Raw genomic sequence first — 26,025 nt, forward strand, 5'->3', positions numbered from 1 at the left:
TAAATCATTCTATTGCTTCTAATAAAGTGGAGGAATAAGGTTGTATTCATTTCCATGTTGTTATATGGTTGCATGAAAACTGTTTGTCAAAATTACAGTCTGCTGTAGCTTCATGTTCTTGCATATCTATTCATACTATTGCATTGGTAAACACAAATACAACTCAGACCATCACCCTAGAGGCTTATAGTGTTGATGGGGTAGTCATCCCTTGATTATTCTTTGAGGTTTATGCTTCCAAACACAAGTTTGAAAACTTGCAGCAGTCAAACAGCATAACACCCAAGTTATCCTGTAGTCCAGAAACTGCATAACACACAGGTTATACAGGCCGAGTCTTAGATCAGCAGGTTGTCAGCTATTTGTTTGACGATATTCCTTGCCTATATAGTCATTTATGAGCAGGGGATATTTCAATCTCGATGCCATAGTTTATTTGTCGAAATGTATTTTATGGTCCTAGCCTCATCACAATTTGCTATCCCAGAAATATAGCTAAATATCCATGCTGTCCAATCTTTGCAAAAGTCAATATTTTCAAGTATATCTATAAAGAACTCCAAGTCCACTCTATCATAAGCTTTGCTTATATCCAAGTCCACTCTACCATAAGCTTTGCTTATATCCATTTAACAATCCTACTTTCTATTGTAGATGATACAACTGAGAGTATGATTTCATGGGAAATAATGATGTCATTTGTGATCAACCTTTTGGGGATAAATCTACTTTGCTATTCTAAAAGTTTCACTGGAAGTAATATCTTCAACCAATTAGCGATTTCTAGATCCTCTCAATACCCATTCTATTTCTAATGTTACGCCTGCCACTATCTCCTCCCACCCTTTTGGGAGAGAAATGGAGTGAAAATCAACCAAAGTGTCTAGTTGATTTTTTTGGAATCAAGACTAGTTATGGTATTGAAATCCCATAAGTTCTTCCTTGATCTCTATGAATTTTTCACATCATCATGTATATCTTTGCCCATGATTCCCCAACATTTTTGATCAAATTGCAGGGAAGCCATCTTGGCCAAGAGCCTTCTCAGGGTGAAGCTGGGAGAGGGATATCTTTACCTTTTCCTCCACGATTAAATTCGAGAATCCTTTATTTTTCTCTTCAGTGATAACGCAAGGAATTTGTCATTAGAGCCTCTTGATTATGTTCAAGTTCAATAAGTTTTTTGATGAACCTTCATAGATTAGATTGATCAGTTTTTTTTTTTATCATATCTAATATCTATTATATTGTGTAACTAATTCATTTATATGTATTTATTTGTTTATCTTCCTAATTGATCTATATCATGGAAATAACCAATTTCTGACTCCACAATATTAATTTATATCATAAACAAAAATGGGCATCACAAATGTTTTCCTTTTTTACAATAAAAAGCATGTTCAGTTTTGTATCGTCTCATAAGCAAGAATGAGGAGATTGTGAAGGTAAACATGGTTATTTATTATGATTGTCACTAGGTGCCTGTGAAATGGATTGTGCATGGTAATGTGATGACAGTCTATCTGAGTGGCAATTTCATAAAAACTTTTAGTTACCATAGTTTTGTTAGAAACAACATTGAAAAGTATTTGTTGTTAATATTGTCTACATTGTATGTAGGTTGTTGTTGTCTCTGTTGAGCATTGAATCTAATTTCACTCATTTATAAGACTGAGTGAAGTGTACAAGTGTGTTTTGTGCATGGTTCTCACAATTGTGTATATGTTAACTTGTTCTAGAGGATGTCCACTTGTTGCAGTGTCTTCCAATTGTACTTAAAGTGCTATTTTGGCTTTTTGCATAAAATGTAGTTTTTTTAATATTTTTTTGCAATCGCAAGCCTATACATTGAAAAACGTTTTTATATCAAGTCTGGTCTTTCTTTGGTTAATAATATGAGGGGAGTTTGTAGGATCGTGTACGAACGGAAACTTATAGAGCTGCCATTTTGCATTATCGAAGCACCATTCAGGGAAAGGTAATGGTCTGATTTTTCTTAGGTAGATTGTCTTGTCGAGTTTTATGAGAACTTTTAAATGGAAGTCTCTAGTAGTTTTAATTCACATGGTTGTGTAACTGTAGTCTTTATATTTATGTAATTCAACTTTTATATCAAACTGGTTATTCTGTTGCTATGCAATTTATGATGGAGCTGCAGGTGGTTGTTGATGTAGGATGTGGCACAGGAATACTGTCAATATTTTGTGCATTAGCTGGTGCTAAAAAGGTATTTTGTCTTTATATTGGAGAAGGTTGTTTGAGTTGTGGCTTAATGGGTTTATGCAGTATATTTTATATATTTTTATATAGTCTATTTTTATCAAGGAAAATGGTCCATTTTTGTCCTTTTAAAGAGACATTTAATTAAGTTTGTTACTTGAGTATGATGGATTCAATCCCTTACACATGAGCATGGAGTTTGTAATACAATATGTAGCATTTCAAGCAAGAACACCAAGAAGTACCCTTGTTGTCTTTTTTGCTTTGTCTGGTATCAGATATAGAGTTTGCTGTGCAAGCTAAGTTCCTAGCTTCAAAATATGTTCATTTTATCTTAACTTGAACAATAGACAATGCATTAATTAGGACACATTTTTATTAGTCAGGAGTATGCAGTGTACACATGGATTATTCTCCCTGTAATATAATTTGGGCCTAGAATGGCTGGAAGTATTTCATTGAACAATAATTGGACCATTAATGATATCAGATTTCCACAATTCATAATTTGATATGATTCTAGATTTCTGGATTCGATTGTGTAAAAATTATTGGACCACCATATATGACAAATATGTGGATGGATTGTGATAGTTGGTGACAACTGTCAGTATGTAGCCAATTTTACTGCAAATTTCAAGGGTGTGTGGATGTGGGATGTATATTGAGAACATGTGTAATAACCCCCTGATTTCAGTATGTGTAAAGATCTCATAAATAGGGGAACCCATCTGGAAATATTGAAGGTATAGAAATTTCATAAGATTATTAATTTGGTAATTAATGATTAAATATAAGTAAACAAATTGAAATCAACAAATATTAAATCAAAATCTGTTTAGTCATTGTATTTCTCATTGCTCAATCAACTTGAGATATAATTATAGTTGATAAGGGTCTACATGAAGACTTGGTGAGCATTCTTATTCTCTGTTGCTGTCCAAGTTTTTCTTCTACAAGTTGTTTTCCTGCCGAAAATAATTTTTCTGTTTGTTTTAATTTTTACCCTACTTTATCTTATAGATTTTACTGAAATTCAAAAGAGAATGATTATGATAAGCCCAATTCAACAGTCTTAGGAAGAAGCAGGGTTTTCTTCTCAATGCCTCTTTGAACATCTACAGCCAATGATTGGTCCATGTATCAGTTCAAACTCAATGAGCTTTTCTTTCTCACTCGTTTATACAAACACACCCAACGTTCAAATTGAGAAGGCCAAGATGGAAAACAACAAGGCAAAAAGAAGCATGGGGTAGACAGTTAGGTGCAGAGATATAATGGAACCTTGGAAAAGGTCCCATGGAAAGTCTGAACTCTGGGAGCCCCGTGGCGTGTTCAACATCCTCAAATATGTTTGTTTTGACCAGGGTCTGCCTTTCCAAAATTGTCACCCTGTTTTGCAAAGAAGCTGACATTTTTTATCTGGGCTGAATATATTGGTGTGTTCAGAAATCGCCTTGGAATAGCCAAGGTATGGTCCTATATAAACCTACTTTTTGTCTGACCTATCTTATCAGAAGGTGACAAGTCAGACACTTGCCAAACTTATCAAACATGTTACACATTAGCAGACCTAGTTTGAACTGCAAGGAAAAAGCTGCCCACATGGAAAGCAAATCAACTCATATGCCTGATTGTTGACTTTCAAACACTTGGGGGTGTTGCCATTGGTTTGATATGCCTTTATATGTGCAAGTTAATGTGTGAGAACATTGGCAAAACATCTAAAGTTGGTCTTAAGGTTAGGAGGTGTGTATAACAGATTTTCATTTTCTGAGTAGTCTAATTGTTGCATCACAGTGTGATGTCATTGGAGGAGAGTGCTGTAATCACACAATGGGCTTATAATACTCCATTTTCAAGTTATGATTGTTATTTGTGATGACCCCTTCCGAAATGCACCCTAAAAACACAAATTAGCAATAATTTTAGGATCTAGGAAAAGGGGCTCATCCTTTATACAAAATGATTTTTTTTCATATTTTCCAACCATAGCTAATATCATGCATACCTATCAGTTATTTACTTATGCCAATTTCAATTAAGATGAATAGATTGTAAATTTGTTGTATGATTTACTTCCCATAGAGTGCATGAGGCTCCTCTCCCCTATTCTGCTAATCCTTACAAGATGGAAGATTTACTGTGCCAAGGGCGCATGACACAGTCTACATGCGGCTCCCTCAAGGTTTTCTACCCGTCTTGGGACATTTTTCGCCATGTGACCAATTTACTCTGCCTTTCCCCCACACACTCCCTATCTTTGCAAGTATTAGAGAAAGACGAAGAATCATATCACTGCAATCTATGGGTTAAGAATAAAATTCGATATGGCATCATTCAGATTACAATGTCAATTATTTACTTAGTGAATTGTCGACATTTGTTGTTATCATTATAGTAGTAAATTTTACCAATAGAAAACGCATTGCTTAATTATTACCAGTATTAATGTTATTAATAGAATTAATTTTGTATGAATATTTGTATTAATTTATTAATCTGTCACGAATACTTTGTATTAGCTGTATTATCATTAATTGTATTAATAATATTTATTGTGGTAACCATGTTAATTTATACTAGCACTGTCACCCCATTATTATTATTAGTATTGTGCTGAATTAATGTTATAGCATCCCACTTAGTATTGTAATGGGCCATATAAATCTTAACTGGCTGCTTTTCTTACAGTCAATGTGACTGCTATATTTCCTTCGTATCCTTCCCTTTCTCTTATCCCCCATGTGAGAGTATGCTGTCTTACCTCCTCTTTCTTTTTCTCCATGCCTTAATATTTTTCTCCCCTTTCTTATATTCCCCCCCACCCGAGAAGTATCGGGCTTTCTCTTAAATAAGGAGTGACCGATGTTTCTTTAGGGGAGAGGTGTGGCTTATTGAAAGTCATGTCTCCCCCATTAACCGTTGCTTGACTTTGGGGTTATTGTGCCTTGGTTAATTGGTCAAACTAATATCATATATGTTTTAATACAATGTAAATTGATAATATAATCATTATAATATAATTATCATTCGAAACAAATGTAAATTAATGTAATATCATTGTAACATCAATGTAATCAACTACTGATTATTAATCAGTAAATATAGTCAAGATGTTTCTTCATAAATAAATTATGAGGATATATAACACAAAATAGGGATCATCAACATTTAATACATAAATATGAATAAATTCAAAAAGAATTATGGATTAGAATTTGAACCATTGTATTTACAATTTATGATTTTTATTATATTTGGTTTTTATCATACATAGATTAGGCATGGTTCATGACAGTTTGCCCGTCCCGAATTTGCTTGTCCTCGAGCAGATTGAGATTTGGATGGGACATAATCACTCCCCCCTCCCAGTAGCCCCTTCTCTAGATGAGCCGATCCAGTTAAGGATAAGAGATAAATAAATTTCCAAATCGATGATCTGGTTGAAGTGATATCAAATGCCTCTTCGTTGATTGTTTTTAGTTGGCATTAGTCGATGTTTTATTATTGATCGCTTATCAGCAATTGCTCTATCGGGGATGTTATCTATGTCTTGCGTCTTAATGTTATATGTGTCTTCTTTATTTACGAATGGTACTTTCTTGATCGATTGAGTTCTCTTTTGCCTAGTGACTCCTTTAATATTGGCTTATTACTTCAACTCTCTAGATACCATGCAATGCTTATCTGATTGTTGTACGATCTTTTTTTTCATTATTGCAATTTTGTCTCTCCAGATGCTTCACAAAATTGAGATACTTAGTTGACATGATTATGGTTTCAAACTGGGGTCATGACATTATTCTTGTTAGAGTGCTGCCATTGATGTCAAAGGTGCAGAGATGAAATATTGTCATCGATGTCAAAGGCACTCAGTTAAGATTGTTAGAAGTTATCATTGATGTCAAATGAGTGAAAGACAAGGTTATCATTTGATATGATGATACAAATCCAAAACTTGAGAAACATGAATACATTGATCATATTCAAAACGCTATATTGATGGAATAGAGTTTTATGATTTGGCAGTAGAGTTGATAAAGCATGCTCATGCATACGTTGATCAATCAGACACCTGTAGAGATAATTCTGATAGTATGATAAGGTTAGATTGTTTCGAAGTACCATATTAGAGAAGAAATGGACAAACAACCCCAAGACTGACACCAATGTGACAATGACAATAGTTGAAGAAAAGCCATATATTACATATTATGGCGTAGGTGGATGCAAAGAACAGATTGCAAAAATGAGCAAAGGTTGTGAGCTTCCAGTACTACACAGACCTAAATATTGTCAGACCTAAATATTGTCAGAAGGTATAAATGTGGCCATTACATCATACATAATTTGGAGAATATTTTAGAATAGGCTGTGGAGAGAGCACTGTACATCATTGCATTATTGAGATTCTGATGTGCATGGGAGATTATTGAGAAAGTAAATCCATTCGATACAAGAGTAGCTGCAGTCTGGATGGAGCCTATCGCATCATTTCCAGTAGCAATTCTAGAAGATATCACTGCCAGCAATACACATTAATAGAGGCAACTTGGTCCGAGATCTGAATGCATATCAATTATCGCAGCATTCGGAAAGTAAATTAATAATGTGATAGCAACTGGGACTGTCACCCAATCCACGTCATCTACAGTCATAGATGCAACAGGTTGCAATCTTTATCTAAGATCAGTGTTTAACAGGGAGATAGCTGCATTAATCGCTGGAGTAAGGCTTTTGAACTATCATTGGCATATGAGTAAAATATCATGAAGGAATCAACTATAAAGAATTGCCTACAATAGAAGGAGAACAATTAAAATAAAGATTTATTATCACTGCAGCAACTAAGTTTATTATGCACCGATTGAGATTAAAGTGAACATTATTACGAGGAGCAGCAAATATAGTAAGTCTTGCAAACATCATGTTAAGCATTTTTATTTGTGTTATGAAGAGCAACAATAAGACAAAGTCAACAATCTAGCACTGATGATGAGGATTGATTAATATTTGCTAAACATGAAAGGAAAAAGTAAGTAATTTATTCCAAAGGTGCAATTTAAGGAGTATATGATAATGGTGGCAATTTGTTTAGACAGCTATTACCATTAGTTATTAGACAAGGCAGCGATCAAAGATTAAAAGAACTCAATAAAAGAAGCGATTATGATTAGTATTAAGGTAGCAATTAATATGCTACAAAGGCAGCCATAAACATCAATGAAGGCATTTCATAACAAAGGTCATGTCTCTATGAAAGAAGATCTCTCTTCAAAGAGATGTATCACTTCATTTGGAGATGGCAACATGAAAAAGGAATAAGATGTCGTGGAGAACAAGAAGTTACATCATTAAACATAAATCACTGTGTGATTGAAGTGAGATATATGAAGAATTTATAAGGAACAAAGAATAAAATTTTATCACAACAGATTTATGCACGAAGAAAATACAAGAAGATCATTCAAGAGTTAATATAGGAAATAAAGAGAATGAATACTATATTAAATTGGAGCAAACTTAGAAGTATATATGAGAGATAGAGTGAATGTGTTTCATATTTAAAGAAGATCTATGAGCAGAATCAGAGGAAATATATGAGCAGAATTAAAGAGGAAGTGTGAGCAGACTTGTGAAGCATTTATGGCAGTTTTATAAAGAATAATATATGAAGATTTTTAAGGAGATAATAATCAGTTTTATGGGAGATTTATGATCAGCATAAGGGCAGATTGGAAGAAGAGAGTTATAGCAGAATTTTTGAAGAGAAATTGAATGAGGGGTTGGTGCCTCTAGTAGGTTGGAGCCTACAAAGTTTGTAAAGAGTTTATATAAGCAATATTTTGCCGTGGTTTTCTCCCATTAGGGTTTCCACATAAATCGCGTGTTCTACTTGTGTTGCATAATTGTTTCATCTTATGTTGTTGTTAGTATGCAATTGATATGCTTATGCTTATGATATTAAGTTTAAAAAGTTAAAGATTGTCGTTATACTGATTCCCCCCTCCCTTGTGCTCATCAATTCTGTCATGCAGTCCCATCTTTATGGAAAATTTCACCCACAGTGGGTTTCTCTTGCGTAAAAATAGTATACATGGTTATTGTGTGCTCTATATGTAGGTCTCTTTTCAATGTTCATTGTCTTCATGTTTTATTCATTTCCAAAACTATGTGAACTAATTCAACTCATGTTTCTGATTTATGATCAAATTGAGTTTAATAAATGAACTAATTAGATTCCATTTTGGTAAATTACTCATTGGTGTAACTATGGCAATTATGGATCATATTGGTATCAAAGCTTTATATTGTTGCGTTGTTGCGTTGGATATTGAATTTCTGCCTTTGACAAGATACTCTCCTAGTGTTCACCAACTTACAGACCACTCTCCTGTCAACCCTTCAACACACATTCAAGCAAACAGTTTTGTACCTAAAATAGTGTTCCTTAACAGTTATGCATGTTCATCGAGTTTGTATTACTATGTAAAATGCAAAACAACAGAGATCAAAAGTGCAAGAAAAAACACAAGACAATGATTGGAGAACATCATGTGGACTGGAGAAGCCCCAAAACTAGGAAAAACTCCAACAAGAGTAAGGTCAAAGCTTTGCAATTCACTTTCTCTCAGTCCATACAAGTGTGGACACAGCCTCTAGGGTGTCAATAAGCTTTGACAACATGAATTTTGAGCTCCTACACATCATCTCTGTTGTTGTACCAGTCAAAGTGAACAATACATGAGGTTTCAGAAAGGGCCAACCTCACACAAGTCTTCCACATTGTGTATATAGACTCCACATGACCTTCCTAGTTGCCAAAAGGAAGACCAGCATTTAACAACCCTATCTTGGTCACCACAATTTTTTATTTATACATTTCTAAAACAATCCGTTCTTAAATCAATGTCCCTATGCAGTTCTATTAATGCAATATTGAACTCAGTTATTAATTCCATCATAGTTATGCTGTTAACTATTAAGCTCCCAAATCTTTTTACTTAATGTGAAAATCCTGAAAGAATACATATAATTTCCTTGGATAAGCATTGTCAGTAATAACCATGTGCTATAAGAATAAATACCAACAATTAAAAGAGTAATAGGTCTTCACTGTGTTTGTTTAATAGAATTGGTAGGTCAATATTGGTCTTGGTTTGGGTGCTAGGATGCAATATGATCCGAACCATGTAGATAACAAATATCTATTACCCCATTTAAGTAGATTCTAGGGTCTATCAAGGAAGAGGTTTCTTATGCCATTGTTCCAATAAACTAGGGTAATCCCAAACTAACAAAACATAGACTCTATGCTTTTCTTAACTTACAAGATTGACACACATATACCACTAGCAAATGGAGGGGGGAGGAGACACTATTTTGCTGATTGTAGTCAACTGTAATGTCCCCTTCTCAGTGATGTGCATTCAGTGGTCCATTGGCCTATTCCAGAGACCCGTAGGCTATTTGGAAAGGAAATTAGGGTTTCTAGTTTTGGAGGTTGTTGTTGCTCGTGAATTAGAGTTTGGATCGCGGATTCTTTCTTGGTTTTCAGAGGGCTTCGCAGTGGTTTGTCCAACTTTGTGTTCCGAGCACTTTTTGGAATTTACTATTTTTAGTAAATTCTATTTCTGGCAGTGGTCCTGATTATTTTGGCACAGTTGGTTCTCTTCTTCAGTTGGTTCAGTTGGCTTCGTCACTTTTGGCCTTGAGATGTTTTTGGAGAGATAAGTTCATTTCATTTAAATAATGTTATGTTTTAATGTTATATTTTAAAGTTGACCCCTTGTCCTAGCGTCATCACTTCAAGTTGTTTTAAAAGGTGGTCTTCAAGGGTGGACGCATCATGGAAGGGATTTAATATTTCCTAAGGTCTAAAATCTTGCTTATGAAAAGGGGGTGCCAACTTTATGAAGAGAAGTGAATTAAAATAAAGGTTAATTAAGCTTTTAAAAGTGGCGCCATCTCTTGGAGGAAAATTCAAATGTGAAATTAGGGCGCACTTTCTAGAAGCCTCTAGAGATTTCTTGTTAAGCTTATAAATGGAGGCCTCTTCCCTTCATTTGTTATCTTATGTCTATTATAATGTTACTCTGCCAGAATGGTATTGGGGTTGCTTCGAGGAATGAATGCCTCCTAGCCTTGGCATTGCTTCTTGATTGAGAGATAGCAACTAGTGGTGATTTAGTGTAGTTGTGAGAGTTTGTAGTGAGGATTGCATTGTAGCTTGAGTTGTGCTGGAAGTTTAGTTATTTGCATTTCATTTCATTTCGGGAGTCGCGGTTAGCAGGGCAGATTTGTAGTTTCACTCATATATTTCAAAATAAAAACATATTCATTCTGGGTATTGCATATTTCCTCTTGTTTTGGCTGGGTGCTCCTTTGTGCAAATTTGCAGATTCTATTATGAAGTGTTTTATTTTATAGAGAAGAATCGCCATTCTTGCCTGGCGTCACTACTAGGAATTGCCTTGGGGTTCGTGTTAAATAATCTGTTGGGTTAATGTCTGATTTCTTGGTATTGGTTTGGTCGGTTCCTTCATAGGAAGCCATTGCTTTTGGTTTTGGGTCATTCGGACTAGTATCGAGAGAGTAATGAGCATTTTAGTGATTCCATGTGTTGCTGATTAAGCATTTCAAGTGCAGGTCTGTCGTAAATCAGAATATTAAGATTGATCCATGAGTAGAATTTCTTGGACTTATCATTCTTGTTAAGCCCGGGGAGAGTCTTCTATATTGTTGCAGCATTGTATAGTCTTAATCTTATGATCTTGGCAAGCATTCACTATCATATTGTAAGCTGAACAGTAGTACTGGCAGCATTTCTTCACATTTTCATTTCACGCTTGTCATGTACATTTAATTCCATTTCTAAGTTCTTAGCATCTCCGCCATATGGTAGCTCCATTCCCACCCTGGGTTTGAAAGCACATGCTTGGTGTCGAGTTTTCCTTCTAGCAGTTGTAATTGTAAAGACCCTCTGACCATATGTTAGTCCATCTTGGGCACATTCTTGGTTAGAGTTGCTTTCAGCATGCACTAAGATCCTCTGACCATATGCTAGTCCATTTTGGGCACATTCTTGGTTAGAGTTACTTTCAGAATGCTTTAAGACCCTCTGACCATATGCTCACTCTTTGCCCAACCCGGGATCCTGGTGTACATTCTTGGTCAGAGTTGTATTCCGCATCGTTTTGGTTTAAGTGCTAACCCTAACGGATGTGTGTTGCATTACTTTTTGTAATTGACAAATTGAAAAATTGGTCTGGGATATTTCATCAGCATACAATGTATATTGTTTTGCTTTAATAATATTGGTTATCTGACTGTGTATTAATTGTTCGTATTAAGTGCTTGTTGGCATCAAGTAGTTATGAGCATTAGTTGGTTGACAATTGTGTTCCTCTTGGCAACCGTTGGGTCCTTCAAATAGATTATGCATCGTCAAGGAAAGTAGTATGATCTAGTCGAATCAATTTCGATCCTTGGTTGATCATCTTTCGTATTTTGTAATAATTTGTAATAATTTCATGTGCAAATAAAGATATATTTTACTCCTGTGCTTGGATGCATTTGCCATCTTTATTGTTAATTCATGTATTATTTTATTAGATGTAGCAATAAAGGTGTTATTGCCTTAAAAGAAATTGGGTCAGATTTTAGTGACTCATGCCTTTAAAACTTGATAAAGACGAGAAGGGGCCACAAGGTGGTCAAGACCATGAGACTAGGCAATCTTTAAGGATCATCGAGTAAAGGGAACAAAGGAGAAGTTTACGAGAATCACTCAAGGAAAATACAATCAGACGATTTCCATGTTAGAACCCTTCTTGAGAATGTAGTCAAGCTCAAAAGTCAGGAGAACCTTCTCTAGACAAGGGAAGTTGGGAAATGTAGTCAGGATCCTTCATATAATTGTATGAGAGCAGCCTTCGGGGCATCAAAAGGTTGTCGATTGAAGGAGAAGAAGTTGAGCCAAGGGTTTGTTGATGGAAACCTTATATGCTAAACAATGTGATCAAATAGGATTACCCCAAGGTTTCTTTAGTTAGGTCTTGACAGTGCAAATGGATAGACTCAGAGTATGTGATGTGATATGCTGGTAATCACAAAGGGACTTATGTTTATGAATCACAATTGGAACTTGCAAACTAACTTCTTTCAAACAAAGAAATATCAAAAGGGATAAAGGGATAGGAAATCTATGCTTATTTTAAGGACAATGATAACAATGGATATGCGTTGATAGACAAATTCCTTATGAAACTACTTTCTACTTCACCAAAGATAGCTCACAATGCCATAGAAAGAGTGCAATCTCCTAAGTTAGTGAAAGATTTTCACATTGTAAACATCCATCCAAAACCTAATGTTGGCGCAATCCAGATGGAACATTCACAATTGAACTTAGACACAATAACAAGGCTCTTTACATTGTAGCTTACAATCAACAAACCACAAAAAGTACGAACCAAGGAATTCATCACATATCATCGCATTTCTCCATTAAGATCAATGAACTTTAACTAAACTTAACGAAGTAGAAACCATGCAACATATTGAAATAACACACAAAATCCACCATATCTTCAATAAAAGTGTTGATGTGTTTTTTATGCACTTCATACATGTTGTCCCCATTTTTGAATTTTCAATGTGACAACCCTTACAAAATTTTGGTTTAAATGTATTGTTTTTGTCTCCAAGGCACATTTTACGAGGTACAAAACTCACATTTGTTAGTGTCAAATCATTGGGGGGTGCCTTTGCCATCATTGTCCAAGTTTTGGTGAGTTTTGGTTTTCTTTTTCCTAGCTTTTTGTACAATTTCGGGTTTCAAAGTAGTCACTGCAGATTGAAGATTTTACTCTTAAGGCATGCTTCTTGAGGCAAAATTTTTGCTTCTTGCTGAACTGGACTAAATCTTCAGTCCATCTTCGATCCACGTTTCAAATTTCATCATGTTTCAAGTTTGTTTGCTATGTTTTTTCTTCAATTTCGGGTTTTTTCCTCCTGACTGTAGGTGGGAAATTTTCCTTTGATTTCAAGTTTTAATTTTTTCTTGTTTGTGTTGTAGGGAAATTTTAAAACAATTACAAGTGCACTTTATTTAAAACTTGTCACTTGTAACTTACTTTTTATTTCCCCCTTGCTTTTTATGTCTTTTAAGTCATTGTTGGAACTTTTTGGACAAATTGCAAGTGAATTTAAAATTATAAGTTTAAAAAGAACTTGTAATTTCTTTTAAAAGTTCCTACTTAAGTGATTTTTAGATGTAATAGGGATTTTATTTCCCTATTACATGTTTTATGTCCTTTAAGTTAATTTTAAAACTTGTAAAAGGGATTTTATTTCCCTATTACAAGTCTTTTTGTCAAAGTCATTTTAAACTTGTAAAGGGGATTTTATTTCCCTATTACAAGTTATTTTGACATGTCTTTTTGTTCTTTCCTCTCACAAACCCGAATTTGCCTAAGTGATGAAAAGTGAGATTTAAAACTTTTAGAAGTCTTTAAAACCCGATTACATGTCTTTTGCAAAGCATTTTAACTTGTATTTTCTTGCGAAGAACCCAATCTGCCTTTCCTTCCAAGTAGTTTGATTTTGGGAGAGTTTGAATCCGATTTTTGTGGGAGAATCCATGAAAGAAGGGAGGCGTGTCATCTTTGAAGCGTTTTTGCTGCATCTTGGGCCACGTTTTTTTTCCAAATGGAAGGCGTTTTGCTGTTCATTTGCCATGTTTTTGCCTCATTTCAATCCGTTTTTGAAACATGTATGGAGGCGTTTTTGGTCTCCTAACCTAAGCAATTCATCTCTTTGCTTCAATACGTGGGTTTGCTAGGCGTATTGACCCGTTCTTTCTCCTCCTTGGATGCCGTTTTTGAAGGAGGAGGTTGAATCAAAATCTGTTTTTGGCTGCCAAGGGTTTTCAGCATGTTTGTTTATGGAGCATTTCAGTTCTTCCCAAGCTTGTTTGTTTTGGTCTAGTGCATTTTGACCAAGCAAGGATTTGGGTTTCTAAGTGATCTTCCCAAATGGATAAGTTCTTTGAATGCAATTTGTAAATTTGTATGATTTTCCCCTCTTTCAGATTTTTCCCATTCATTTGATTTCAGGTTTTACAACTCTGATTACAAGTTGAAGTTTTTCCCTTTTTCCAAGTTGTCAAGCTGAAAATATTCCTTCCCATACATGTACATGGTCATCCAAATTTGCCATCTTCTCCTTCATGTCAAAATCCCTTTCCCACCATTTCATCCACTCATTTCACACCTTCATCCATTTTTCCCATTTAAAGTCTACTTGCAATCGGAATTTTAAAACCCAATTGCAAGTTGTGTCTTCACTTGCAATCAGCCTTCCAGAACCCCAAATTGGTCCAAAATGCACTCAAAAACACTTGAAAATGAGTCTTAAAGGTCCAATTACAAGTACAAACTTGTGGATACCCATTACACATATGAAGTTGCATGTTTGTTCTCCACAATTGCAAGTTAATGCTCTTGTTTTTCCATGCATGTAATGAAGTTTCCAGAACCCGAAATTCACTTGTGAGCCCATTTTTGCATCAATTTATCATCCCTTCCTTTGTTAGTCCTGTTTGCACACACGACCTAGCAAATCAATAAATTAAGGTATGGGCCTTATTTTGCAAGTAGATTTCAAGATTGGAGGATGATACAAATAAGAGATACAACAACAATTCATGGATGCAAATTATAGAATGCTTTCAAGAGAGAGATGGTCATGACATGAAAAGAGGAAGGCATCCCTTTCCCTTTTGAATGAATGGTATTACCCCAAGCAAGAAAATAAGATTGAAGTTCGTTGGTGAAAGACATAAAGACTATCAAGGGTGCAAGTTCTTGTTCCGATTCAAGATGTCTTCACCGATCCAGAATACTTCAAGTTCTAACATCTTGTAGCAGCATGAAGATCATCACAAACAAACGATGATGTAGTTAGAGTCGTGCCTTCAGACACATAATAGTTTCAGAATTGTAGTTTTCCTTTTGACAAGTTTACTTGTAAAAAAACAATTTTGTAATTGCAAGTTTATCATTTGCACTTTTTAATTACAAGTAAGCTGATTACAAGTCAATTTAGAATAGGACTTGTAATTTTGAATAAGTCTTAGTTGGTAGTTGGAATAAGTCATGGTGGTTGAGAGAATTTCTCAAGTTAGTTAGGATCCTCCCACCTTTTTCTCAAGGTTCCTCTCCTATAAATACTTGAGGGGGTTATTGTAACTTTTAATCTTTTGGCAATGCAACAAAATTCTGCCAGTTTTTATGTGCACTCTTAAGACTTTGAGCTTAGGTGTAAATCAGATTGATTTCAATAAAAGAGGCAAGTTGTGTTGAGACTTTGTGCTAATTCAAGTTGTTATGTGACGACATTTTCTGGAGTTGATTGTGATTTTTGTTCTATTGTTTAAGAGGTATTGAAATTCAATCTTGGAGACTTTGAGCTGCTAATTGTGTTTAGAGTTATATGTTTGGTTTTCAGATTTGGTCTTGCAGACTTTGAGCTGCTTATCATATTTGAAGCTATTGTGGAAAGCTCAAGTGGGAAGATAGCTTGTAGACTTTGTGCTGCTTCTATTTTTAAGACTTGTGCATGTAAGGTGAAGTGCATCATGTAGTTAGACTTTGAGCTGCTACATACTGTGCTTGGTTAGTAGAAAATCATCTAAAAAAGGCTGATAGGACAGTAGAATTGCTAAAGACTTTGTGCTTTCATTTTTGTTTTCCCGTCTCGGGGAAGTGACAGAGGTCTTTGTGCTTTCATGGAAACTTTGCTTCCCTTTATGTTCCAAAATCCTACGAAAAAAGGTCTCATTTTTGTATTAGCTGTTATTTATTTCCAATTGCTATTACTTTTCTGTGAAGAGAAAAGAGTATAGTTTTTCTTGAAAGAAGAAGAAAGATTGTTGTCCCACCCATATTAGATTAGTTTAGTTTGTAGATAGGGGGAGCCTTCCCAAAAGTAGGAGAGTATCATACTCACACACTGTGGCTGAAACCACAATTTTGCACATCCCCCAGGTGTACAAAATTTTCAACCAACAATACACAGAGTAAAATACCAAGGTATCTTATCCTCTCTTGAACAAAATCCTCTCAAATGTTGATCCAAATGATCACTTGAGGTGACTCCAAGGTTCCAAATGCCAGTTCTTGACGTGTGGATAAGCTCAATGGTTGATGTGATTGCTGGTAATCCAAAGGGACTTACATAGTTGTTCTTAGGGGATGAATCTTTCAAACACAAGGGATGCTCTATGAGTCTAATTTATGCTTTCAAATGATATGCAATGAGGCTCTTTACTTACTACTACTAATGATTGATTGATAAAAAAGTACAAAAGAATCAAGGGTTGAGGAAAGCTAAACTAATCCTAGGTATGCAAGGACGATGGACGATCTTTAGTGAAATTTAACTAAGCTTTGCTTTGACATACAAGGAACAACTCCACAAAGCTAGTGCGATTTTCTAATGTAAGCTAAGGATGTTCAAATCACCACCAGCAACATAGATACCATCAAAGTGATGCATATCAATGGGTGAGTAGCAATTGAAGTTGAACTTGAATAAGGAGTTTAGTTGACTACGCAAAGTATTTGGCAATCAGCAAAATACTAGTAGCATGAACATGCGAATTTCACCATTAATCATCAACTAAGATCTTTCATTCATCTAAAACATCTGAAGAAAGATCTATTCTATTTTTTTTAAATTTTTTTTCTTTTGAAAGGATGAAGAAACATGCAAATACTCCAAACACAATAAGTCACCAACACTTCAATGATTTTATTATCTCTAGCAGCATCAAAGCAACAATTCTTCAAAATCTCTTCTAATGATCCCTTACAAATGAATGAGTTGAGCTTAGATAGCTCTCTCAATACAAATGAGTGGCCAAGATCAATCTAAAGTCAAGGGCCAAGATTATGCCACCTAAACCCTAATTAGGGTTTGTTACAACAATACCTAATTATTGTATACCACTAAATATCAGCCAATGAGAAAGTAACAATTTTCTTGCGTAAACTATGAGGAAGAATCCTCTAATGAGAAAAATCAATGCCACTTGGGATCATAACAAACTTTCATCTAGATGTTTGTTCCCCTTATCTCTTTCTCTATAAGCAAATTCAATGAATCTAGACATGATGCAATCAAGCTCATCCATTGGGACACTTGGCATTATCTTCAATTGATCCTCCATGTAATCTAACTCAGCTGAGGATGAGATGAAATTCTTCTCCCACTCAGGCCCCAATTCATTGATTTTGCCCACAAGTGTCATGAATGATTGAATGTCCTCTAGTTGCTTTTCTGAAAGTGATCCGGTAGTCCCGAAGAAGATACTTCTTACTCTTTTTGTCATCCTATCAACAACTATATCTACTTCCTCCTTCATCTCTATCCCCAGTATTGTTTCAGCTGCTGCTACTATCTTGTCATTTATTGCCTTGGTCATCTCTTCAACTCAAATGTAGGCACTGTTGATACCTTCGAACATCTCTTTTCAATCTGAGTGTGCACTACCATTTGTGGAAGTCATATGACTGCCCTCCCTTCACTACCCCAACATTCACCAAGGTTTGCCTAGGGATATCCATCAACACTTGTAGTCTTGGAATAGTTATCTCCTTAGTGAAAGTAAAGACATTATAGGAAGCATTAGTGAAAGTAAAGACATTATAGGAAGCAATGAGTGTCTGGGTCTTGTCAAGGATAGTCGTAAGTGTATCGAATACATGTGCTAACTCTCCCACGAACTCATTTGCCTTGGTGAAGGAACTAATAATCCAACTCTTCAACACGTGAGAGTTATTCCTCATCTCGTCCAAATCATCAACTGAATCCGGTGGAAGCAATGATGGAGGCATGCTTGAAGGGTCAGCCTTGTCTTATTGAATTCCTAAGTTCCTGCACATAATTCCTTAAGGTATTCAATTCTCTTTCCAGTTTCTTCTTGTTTTCTAGTTCAATCTTCAATCTATCTTGGACCGTCTTCACTGAATCACTTAAATCTTTCATATCTTGTTCAGCGATGGCAAGACCCAACCCAATTGTTTCCAAGTCACAGTCTTCAACACGATCTCATCTTCCGGCTTGTCACTTCTTGGGGTAGCTATATGTATAATTCGAGACCCTATATTATCTCTTGTGATCTTGGAAAGCTTAGTTGCTTTCTTCCTCTCAATTGTTTGACCAATCCTCTCCAAGAAGCTATCCAAGTTATTTGTTGCCTCCTCTTTAGTTACTATCACTTCCGTAGTCATTGTTTCCTTGAGCCATGCTAGAATAGTGGATTGCTCCTTTTCTACTTGTAACTCCTCATTATCATCCTCATGCATTATCTCTACATACTCATCTCCTGTGGCCTTGTTGTTTATAGCCCGTTTTTGCATTGTTGGTGGATCTTGTACGTGAGGATGCTTTCCCTTATCTGTCCTCTCACTTTGATTATCCTGTATTGTCAACCCGAAGGACTCATTCATGCCTTGATCCATGCCTTTCTTGAATGATTGTCCTTTGTTGATAGTTACTCTATTCATTGTGACTTCATGTATGGATGAAGTGCTAGTAGAAGGATGATCCAAATTTGTCTTGTGTTTCTTTTGTCTTGACCCTTTGTTGTGACTTCCTTTCCTCTTGGAACTCTTAGGTTGAGTTGATTGAGTAGCATTCTCACTCATGCTTATGCTCTCAGTTTCTTCGTCGAATGAATCCAAATCTCCCATCAAATCATGTCAACTATGCATTCTAGTTCTTCAGTTTGTTGGTTGGAACATCTACCCATCTTCGTGTGTTGGCCATGACAGGCTTCATCATCTCGTCTAATTTGGTGATCTCAATGTCAATCCAATTGACCTCCATCTCTTTGTCCATCTCTTGCTCATAAGCACATTGGAGGTGCTTTCCATCATCTTGCACTTAATCAGGTACAATAAATACTATACACATATTGATGATCTCTATTGATAGCTTGGAGAACAAGTTCCTTCTAATCTCAAAGTCATCTTTGGCATTCATCCAATAGTCTTCTATATGCGGCCTATGCTTGTGCCTGCTACCATTTATCTTCCTTATGTTACCATATGGGTCGAAGTTAGCCCTTGAAGGATATTCAATAAGAGGATAGAATTTCATTTCCTCCTCTGACCTCTCGGCTGCTTGTACTGATGGGCATACCTCCACTGATTGTCTAGCTGAGATAGGAAAGGAAATTCCAGCCTTCCATCATCTTGCACTTGATTAGGGACAAGAAATACTGTACACATCTTGATGATCTCAATTGATAGCTTGGAGAACAACTTCCTTCTAATCTCAAAGTCATCTCTGGCATTCATCCGATAGTCTTCTATATGCGGCCTATGCTTGTGCCTGCTACCATTTATCTTCCTTATGTTACCATATGGGTTGAAGTTAGCCCTTGAAGGATATTCAACAAGAGGATAGAATTTCATTTCCTCCTCTGACCTCTCGGTTGCTTGTATTGATGGGCATACTTCCACTGATTGTCCAGCTCAGATAGGAAAGGAAATTCCAGCCTTATGCCTATTCTTTTGTTACCCTATATAGGTGAGCTTGTATGGTGGAGATGAGCATCCCTAAACTCTTATGTAGGTGAACTTGGGGTATTGAATGAACCAAGCTCCATATTTCTCTACTAACTCTTTTGCTTGTGGGGATAGCTTCTGATGGATGCCACCTTGCAATTTTCTTGTTATGTGCATGGAGAAAGCATCATTCTCTTTGCTGAAGTGTGCCTTGTTGGGGAAGTGCAGTTGTGTGTAGCACTCACACACTCTTATCTCTACTTGTCCATTTCCAACTTGGCGTCTATACGATAGTCCTTTGTATTCATAAGCCCTTGCAAGTGAGTAGATAATGTAGGAGCTCATGTAGAATGCTTAGTGCGTTCTAGTCTTCTTAGCTGTAGATCAATGTTATTGCTTATGATCCTTGCCCAATTGATCTTCTCTCCACCCGCTGTCACTACCTCTATGTAGTAAAACATCCAATTCTCGAATGGAGAGGCTTGGGGACTTCCCATGATCCGGTTGAGAAAGGTGATCAAGTCATTATATTCCTCCTTGAAGTCGATTCGGTAGAGCTTGTTAGGCACTTTGGAGAGGTGAGGTCTAGCCTTTGATATCCAATACTTGTTGATGATGCCTAAGCATTTGTTAGGGTCGTCCTTGAAGATTGCTAGTGCTGCTTATTTATTCTTATATATCATGTCTTTGTGCTTAGGTATGTCGAATGCCTCATTGATGGCGGGTTTTGAGAGGAATGCTAGGACCTCGCCATCATGTGCCACTATTTGTCTTGTGCTGGTGTTATAGTGTTTGGCACATTCAACAATTAGCTCATTGCATCGGGTAGCTGGAGCAAAGCCAACTGCTTTCACAATTCCACTTTCAATCATGTTCTTCGATATTCCAAAGGGTTTGCTCTTGTAAAGAGTTCCTTGGAACTTTCTCATGTCTATCTTGCCTAAATTGGTGTCTCCAACGTTTGCCCATAGGGATATGATCTTCGACTCCAGTAGCATTCCTTTCAAATCTTCCTTGATGTGAGCCCGTCTTGATATTCCTCCGTTTTAGGGGCTGCCATCTTTCACCTGTGAGAATTGTCTAGTTAGGGTTTTGAAAAGATACATTGAAGTATAGAGGATTGAAAATTGTTAATCAAGGATAGCAATTCAACCCAAGGATAGCAATTCAACCTTAGAAATCTTGAAAAATCAACATAAACCCTATAGAATTGCTAAAATTTCAACCTTAGATTTCAAACCCTATCCCTTATTAACTCAGATTTTGCTTAGTATTGATCATGAATATGCAACGAATTCTGATTAATAACAAAATTCAGTAATTAAAGGTTTGAAAATGAATGATGTTCAAAGAATTTTAAAGTTCAAAACCGTTCATGATCCTGATCTATAACTGTGCCAGCATATCATCAGGTCTGATTTTAATTAAATGCTTCAGAAAATCGTAAAAATCAGACCTCTATGAGCCGAAGTTGATACTGAGAAAATTGTCTTTTATGTTGCTTAAATGCTGACATGAAATTCACTGAGTTCCCTTTTGATCAAAATTGCTTTCTTAACATGAAATTGGCTCCCTCCTTGATGTTTCAGGTTCGCTTCCAGATGATAAAGTTCGCTGTCAGATGATAAAGTTCGCTGTGATAGAGGAAGGAAATCACTTTGATGGTTGAACCAATAAAATGCTCAAGCCATCATATATAGGCAATCGCCCAATAGATCTGACATTTGGTGATTCATCTTCTAATGTAGCCGACCTTTCTCATTAAATCATTTGCAATGTTTCAAATTCCCATATAAGCTGAGCTGCTTTTGCTTTGGATTCAAATTAAAACATTATTCCTTGAGGCCGACTTGTTTGTTTGCCTTTTACGTTTTCAAATTTGAATTAGAACAGTCATCTTAATGTCGACTTGCTTTCTCTTGCTAAGTGCATGTTACCTCTACCTTAGGTTGCAGTTTTCAGCTTGTGAAGGAAGAATTCCCTTCCTTGTCACGGTTTTCATCATGTGAAGGAAGAATTACTTCCTTGAGCGTGGATTCTAGCATGCAAAGGAAGAATTCCCTTCCTTGTCGCAGATTTCATCATGTGAAGGAAGAATTCCTTCCTTGAGCGTGGATTCTAGCATGCAAAGGAAGGATCAAAATCTGATTGTGGATTTTGGGAGGTAAAGGAATATTTCTTCCTTGATCATGTATTTTAGGAGGTGAGGTAAAATCCACGAATATTTCTTTCTTGTTTACTTTATCAATCTTGCCAACTTGTACATTTTATCCTTTACTTGTCCTTCAATATGACGTTGATCCCTAGTTTCCAAGCAAGGATTGAGTTCGCCCATCATCTTCATGTTCAACATTGCAATCTCTTCGTCCAATTCAACAAGGCAACTTCATCATCACTGCCTCTTAAAAATCTTCAATCTTTGAGCCTTGACAAGTTGGGAATTTTAGTGGTAAGGGAGGATCCTCCTCCTTGGTCCCAAATTCTAAGTGGTAAGGGAAGGATGCCACGACCTCATCACTCAACAATTTCATCAAGTGCAAAGTAGTTCACTCATAAGGCTGACTTCGTATTTCTCTCCTTTCCTCGCCACTTAGACTTTGATTAATCTCTATCAAGCACTTTATCTCGGTTCGTTGCTTATTACTCTTAAGACTCATATCTTGACTTGACTTGAAGGTTATCCTGTGAAGCACCACTTAATGATTATCTTGACCTTTACTCACCTAAGCATTGAGAGCCAATGAATTCATTCTAACCTAAAGAGAGAGACCCCGACTACTGCTAGACTGCTAGAGACCTAAAATTACCGGCAAAAAGAGGGGGTCCCCATTTGCAATGCGACGATGTATGAAAAGGTCACAACAGAAAGTAGTATGTTTATTTCATCAAGCCTTGGCAACAATCTCCGTCTTCCCTTATACTCTACTATTGCTCTATTTCTTATCAACTGTTCCTATTAACCCTTACAAATGAAAGGCCAAGTGTTTATATAGAGATCCCAATTACAATTCAAGGGCTACGATTGACTTGAAATCGATGGCCAAGATTTAAAATGAAAACCCTAATTAGGGTTAGTTACAACCGAGTCCTCTTTTACCAATGAGATAATTACAACATTTTGGACATATGTCCTTTGAATTCAAATCAATGAAGATATGGAGTTGTTACATAGAATTTAATGCCTTCCACATGTATAGTTGTTGATGAGTTAGGTTCAATGCTCTTGGATGCGGTGACTTATCATGATTTGATTGTCTTGATGATGATTAGGCGCCACCTCAGCTACTTGCACGTCTTGTGAAATTGATACCTCATCGCAAGCGATATCTCTTGATACTCAACATCATCATGTACCGTTTAACTGATTATGATGGCTCATATTCTCAAAATGCATCATCCTTGACATCTCCATTAGATGAGTTTCTAACTTTGATTAACTCTTCTAAAACTATCTGCATGAGAGATACATTCCTTGCTATTCATCTTCTTCCTTCATCACCTTCATGATGTCAATGCTTGATCTTCATTAGTGGCTGTTGCAAGTGTATCCTCCATCCGCATTTGTTACTTGTGCATGATGTCCTTGACCGGGATTGCAATTCAAGATTGTTGTAATATTCTCCATGTAGCAACATTCATCTTTGTCATCAGTTCGCATATGTCTAAACCTCTCCCTCCTTTGCATTGTTGAACAATCGTCCATGTTGTGATTGCATTACTAAGGTTGTGAAGTCCCTCTCTTGCATTGTTGAGTTCCATCCTTTGATCTTGGGTCGTTGAAGTTGTGAAGTCCTTCATCTTTTGCACTATGGTGGATTGACTTCTCCATGATGTCGAGTCTTTATGTCATAGAGCACCCTTTCTTTATCATCATGTCTCACATTCCTTGTAATTATTCCTGCCAAGAAAAAAGAGAAAATTTGAAAATGAAAGTCGTGAGTCAGTGAAATGCAAGAAGTTTGTGACAATAAAAATGAAAGTTCTAAACCCTTGCATTTGTTCACTTTGAAGAAGTCTAAATATCTTGTATGAATATCAATTTTGATTATAAATAACCTGCCCTTGCTTCATAACTCCTTCCAGGCTTTAACGTTGATCACTATTTCCTTAATTCTCGAAGACTTTGAGCACTCGAAAATCCTTGTAACCTCATATAGTCAGCCTATCATCTCCCTTGAGAATTTTGCAATTTGAAATAAAATATTCATTAAAAATCAGGATTTTGACCATCTAATGTATGTATGCATTTGGGGTTTTTAACTTTGTCATTCATTTTGACCATCTAATGTATGTATGCTTGAGGTTTATGTATGCATTTCGGGTTTTTAATTTTCCCTTACCATGTATTCCCTTTTGGAAATTTCATCATGCGATGTATTGGATTTTAGAAATCTCAAGCTCCCCTTGATTTTGCCTTGAATTGCTTTGAATGTTGCCTAAAATTAGTCTTCCTCACTGCTGTAGATCTGCTCTGCTGTGATAATTTTCGTACTTCTGCTCTGCTCCTTAAAAATGTTCGAAATGATTTTGAATGAATGATGAAGTGGTAGTTTGGATCTTACATTTATAGGAGCTCCCCAGTTTCAAGAGGAGGTCGGCCATCATTGTCCCTTTTATATTTTGTTTTCCTTGCAACAAAGACAAGCCGACTCTTTACACATTTCACACTTTGCCTTACATTTTCTTTGGTTCTACTTGCAATAATGACAGGGCGGTCCTATTACATTGCTATATATGATAAGGTTTGGACTTGTATATGCATTGCAAATTGGAAATCTACCCTGAACTTGTATTCCTAGGCGGGGTTTAGGGGGGTTTCTACACTACAGGGTGGAGATTGGGAGTCTTCATGCAATACGTGGGCAAAATTTTATGATGCTCATGTATAATTTGGTGGAAATTGAGAGTGCCTGTGCATAGCTGGGTGGAGATTGCTGTAATGTCTCCTTTCGGAATCTTCCTTATTCAAGCCCTAGAATAACAATTTCAGCTTAAGGCTTAAGGGGGTAATTTATTTTTTACTTTAATTATCAAATATAATACATGTTTCAAAGTAATCCTGGTTTACTCCTAATAATATTAATAATCATTGAACTTATAAATATTAACATTAAACCACAATTACAATGTAATGCCCTAAATAGAGTAGAATGAGATTAGAGATACTTGGTATTCTGAATGAAGACCTGCAAGCAGGTTAGGATGATATAAAATCATAAAATGCATGATTATAACAGATCCTAAGAACAGGTTAGGATGATATAAAATCATAAAATGCATGATTGTAACAGATCCTAAGAACTTATTTGAGTAAAGCATGAATTCATTTTAAATGAACTTAGTCATAGAATAGGAATAGGATAGGATGACCAAATGTGGTGCCCAAGAAACCCTCTGTCCTAGGCTCAAGGGCAGCTTAACCCCCTTGACCTCATGTGGCCCGTGTGGTCTACCTAGTGAGGCATCCTATCACCGTTTTCCTCCACTTGTCATAGATGATAGAAGGTATGAGGGCTGTTACAGTAAGGTGCCCAGGAAGTCTATTCTTCATAGGCCCAAGGGCAGCATCTTTGTACCCCCTTGGCCTCATGGGACTCCCTGGTCTTAAACCAGGAGGTGGCATGCCTACAAGATAACCCCTACACCGTTTTCCTAACTGTAACTTCTCTCCTTTTATCATGTTCAGTAATACTTAGAATAAACCCTCAGAAATGTATCATATTTCAGATTTATCATAACAGATATGAACATATTGTATTATCTATCACCGATCTCATAATCTCAACAGTATACAGTATAGATAAGAACATAGGTATAATGGATATGCAGAAATATATACGTATTTACATGCAGAAATAGTTATAACATTGTTGCAGAGTCTAAACGTATGTGCACAGGAACTCATACCAGAATATCGTCCTAACTTAACAGTAGCTGCAGATTTGATCTCTTTATTCTCTTCTCTCCTTCCAAGATTGTTCCATCTTCTATCTTTCGATGCCTTGTTGTTGTACCTGAAATGGCTTTATGTATCTTTCATAGGCGGTGAAGAGACATGCCTTTCCATTCGGTCACAACTGTTTTGGGAGACACGACCCTTCTTGTTTAATTGCTACCAACCATAACTAATGACTTGCTTCTTTAATTTGTGCTAACTGATCCTCCTTGCTAAGAATATTGATAATGCATTAATTAATTAATTGTTTCCACTAAACATAAG

General features: G+C 36.2%; 1 protein-coding gene across 2 annotated transcripts in view; it reads left to right on the plus strand.

Moving 5' to 3' along the window:
* LOC131056355 (probable protein arginine N-methyltransferase 6) overlaps positions 1-26,025 on the plus strand; it is a 218,425-nt gene that overhangs the window by 34,922 nt on the left and 157,478 nt on the right. For both annotated transcript variants that reach the window (XM_057990715.1, XM_057990714.1), the window contains exons 2-3: positions 1,916-1,981; positions 2,162-2,230. In XM_057990715.1, the coding sequence (XP_057846698.1) occupies positions 1,916-1,981; positions 2,162-2,230 (135 nt within the window). The remainder of the gene's footprint in view (positions 1-1,915; positions 1,982-2,161; positions 2,231-26,025) is intronic.

This window comes from Cryptomeria japonica, chromosome 7 (genome assembly GCF_030272615.1).
Source record: "Cryptomeria japonica chromosome 7, Sugi_1.0, whole genome shotgun sequence".
Lineage (NCBI taxonomy): Eukaryota > Viridiplantae > Streptophyta > Pinopsida > Cupressales > Cupressaceae > Cryptomeria > Cryptomeria japonica.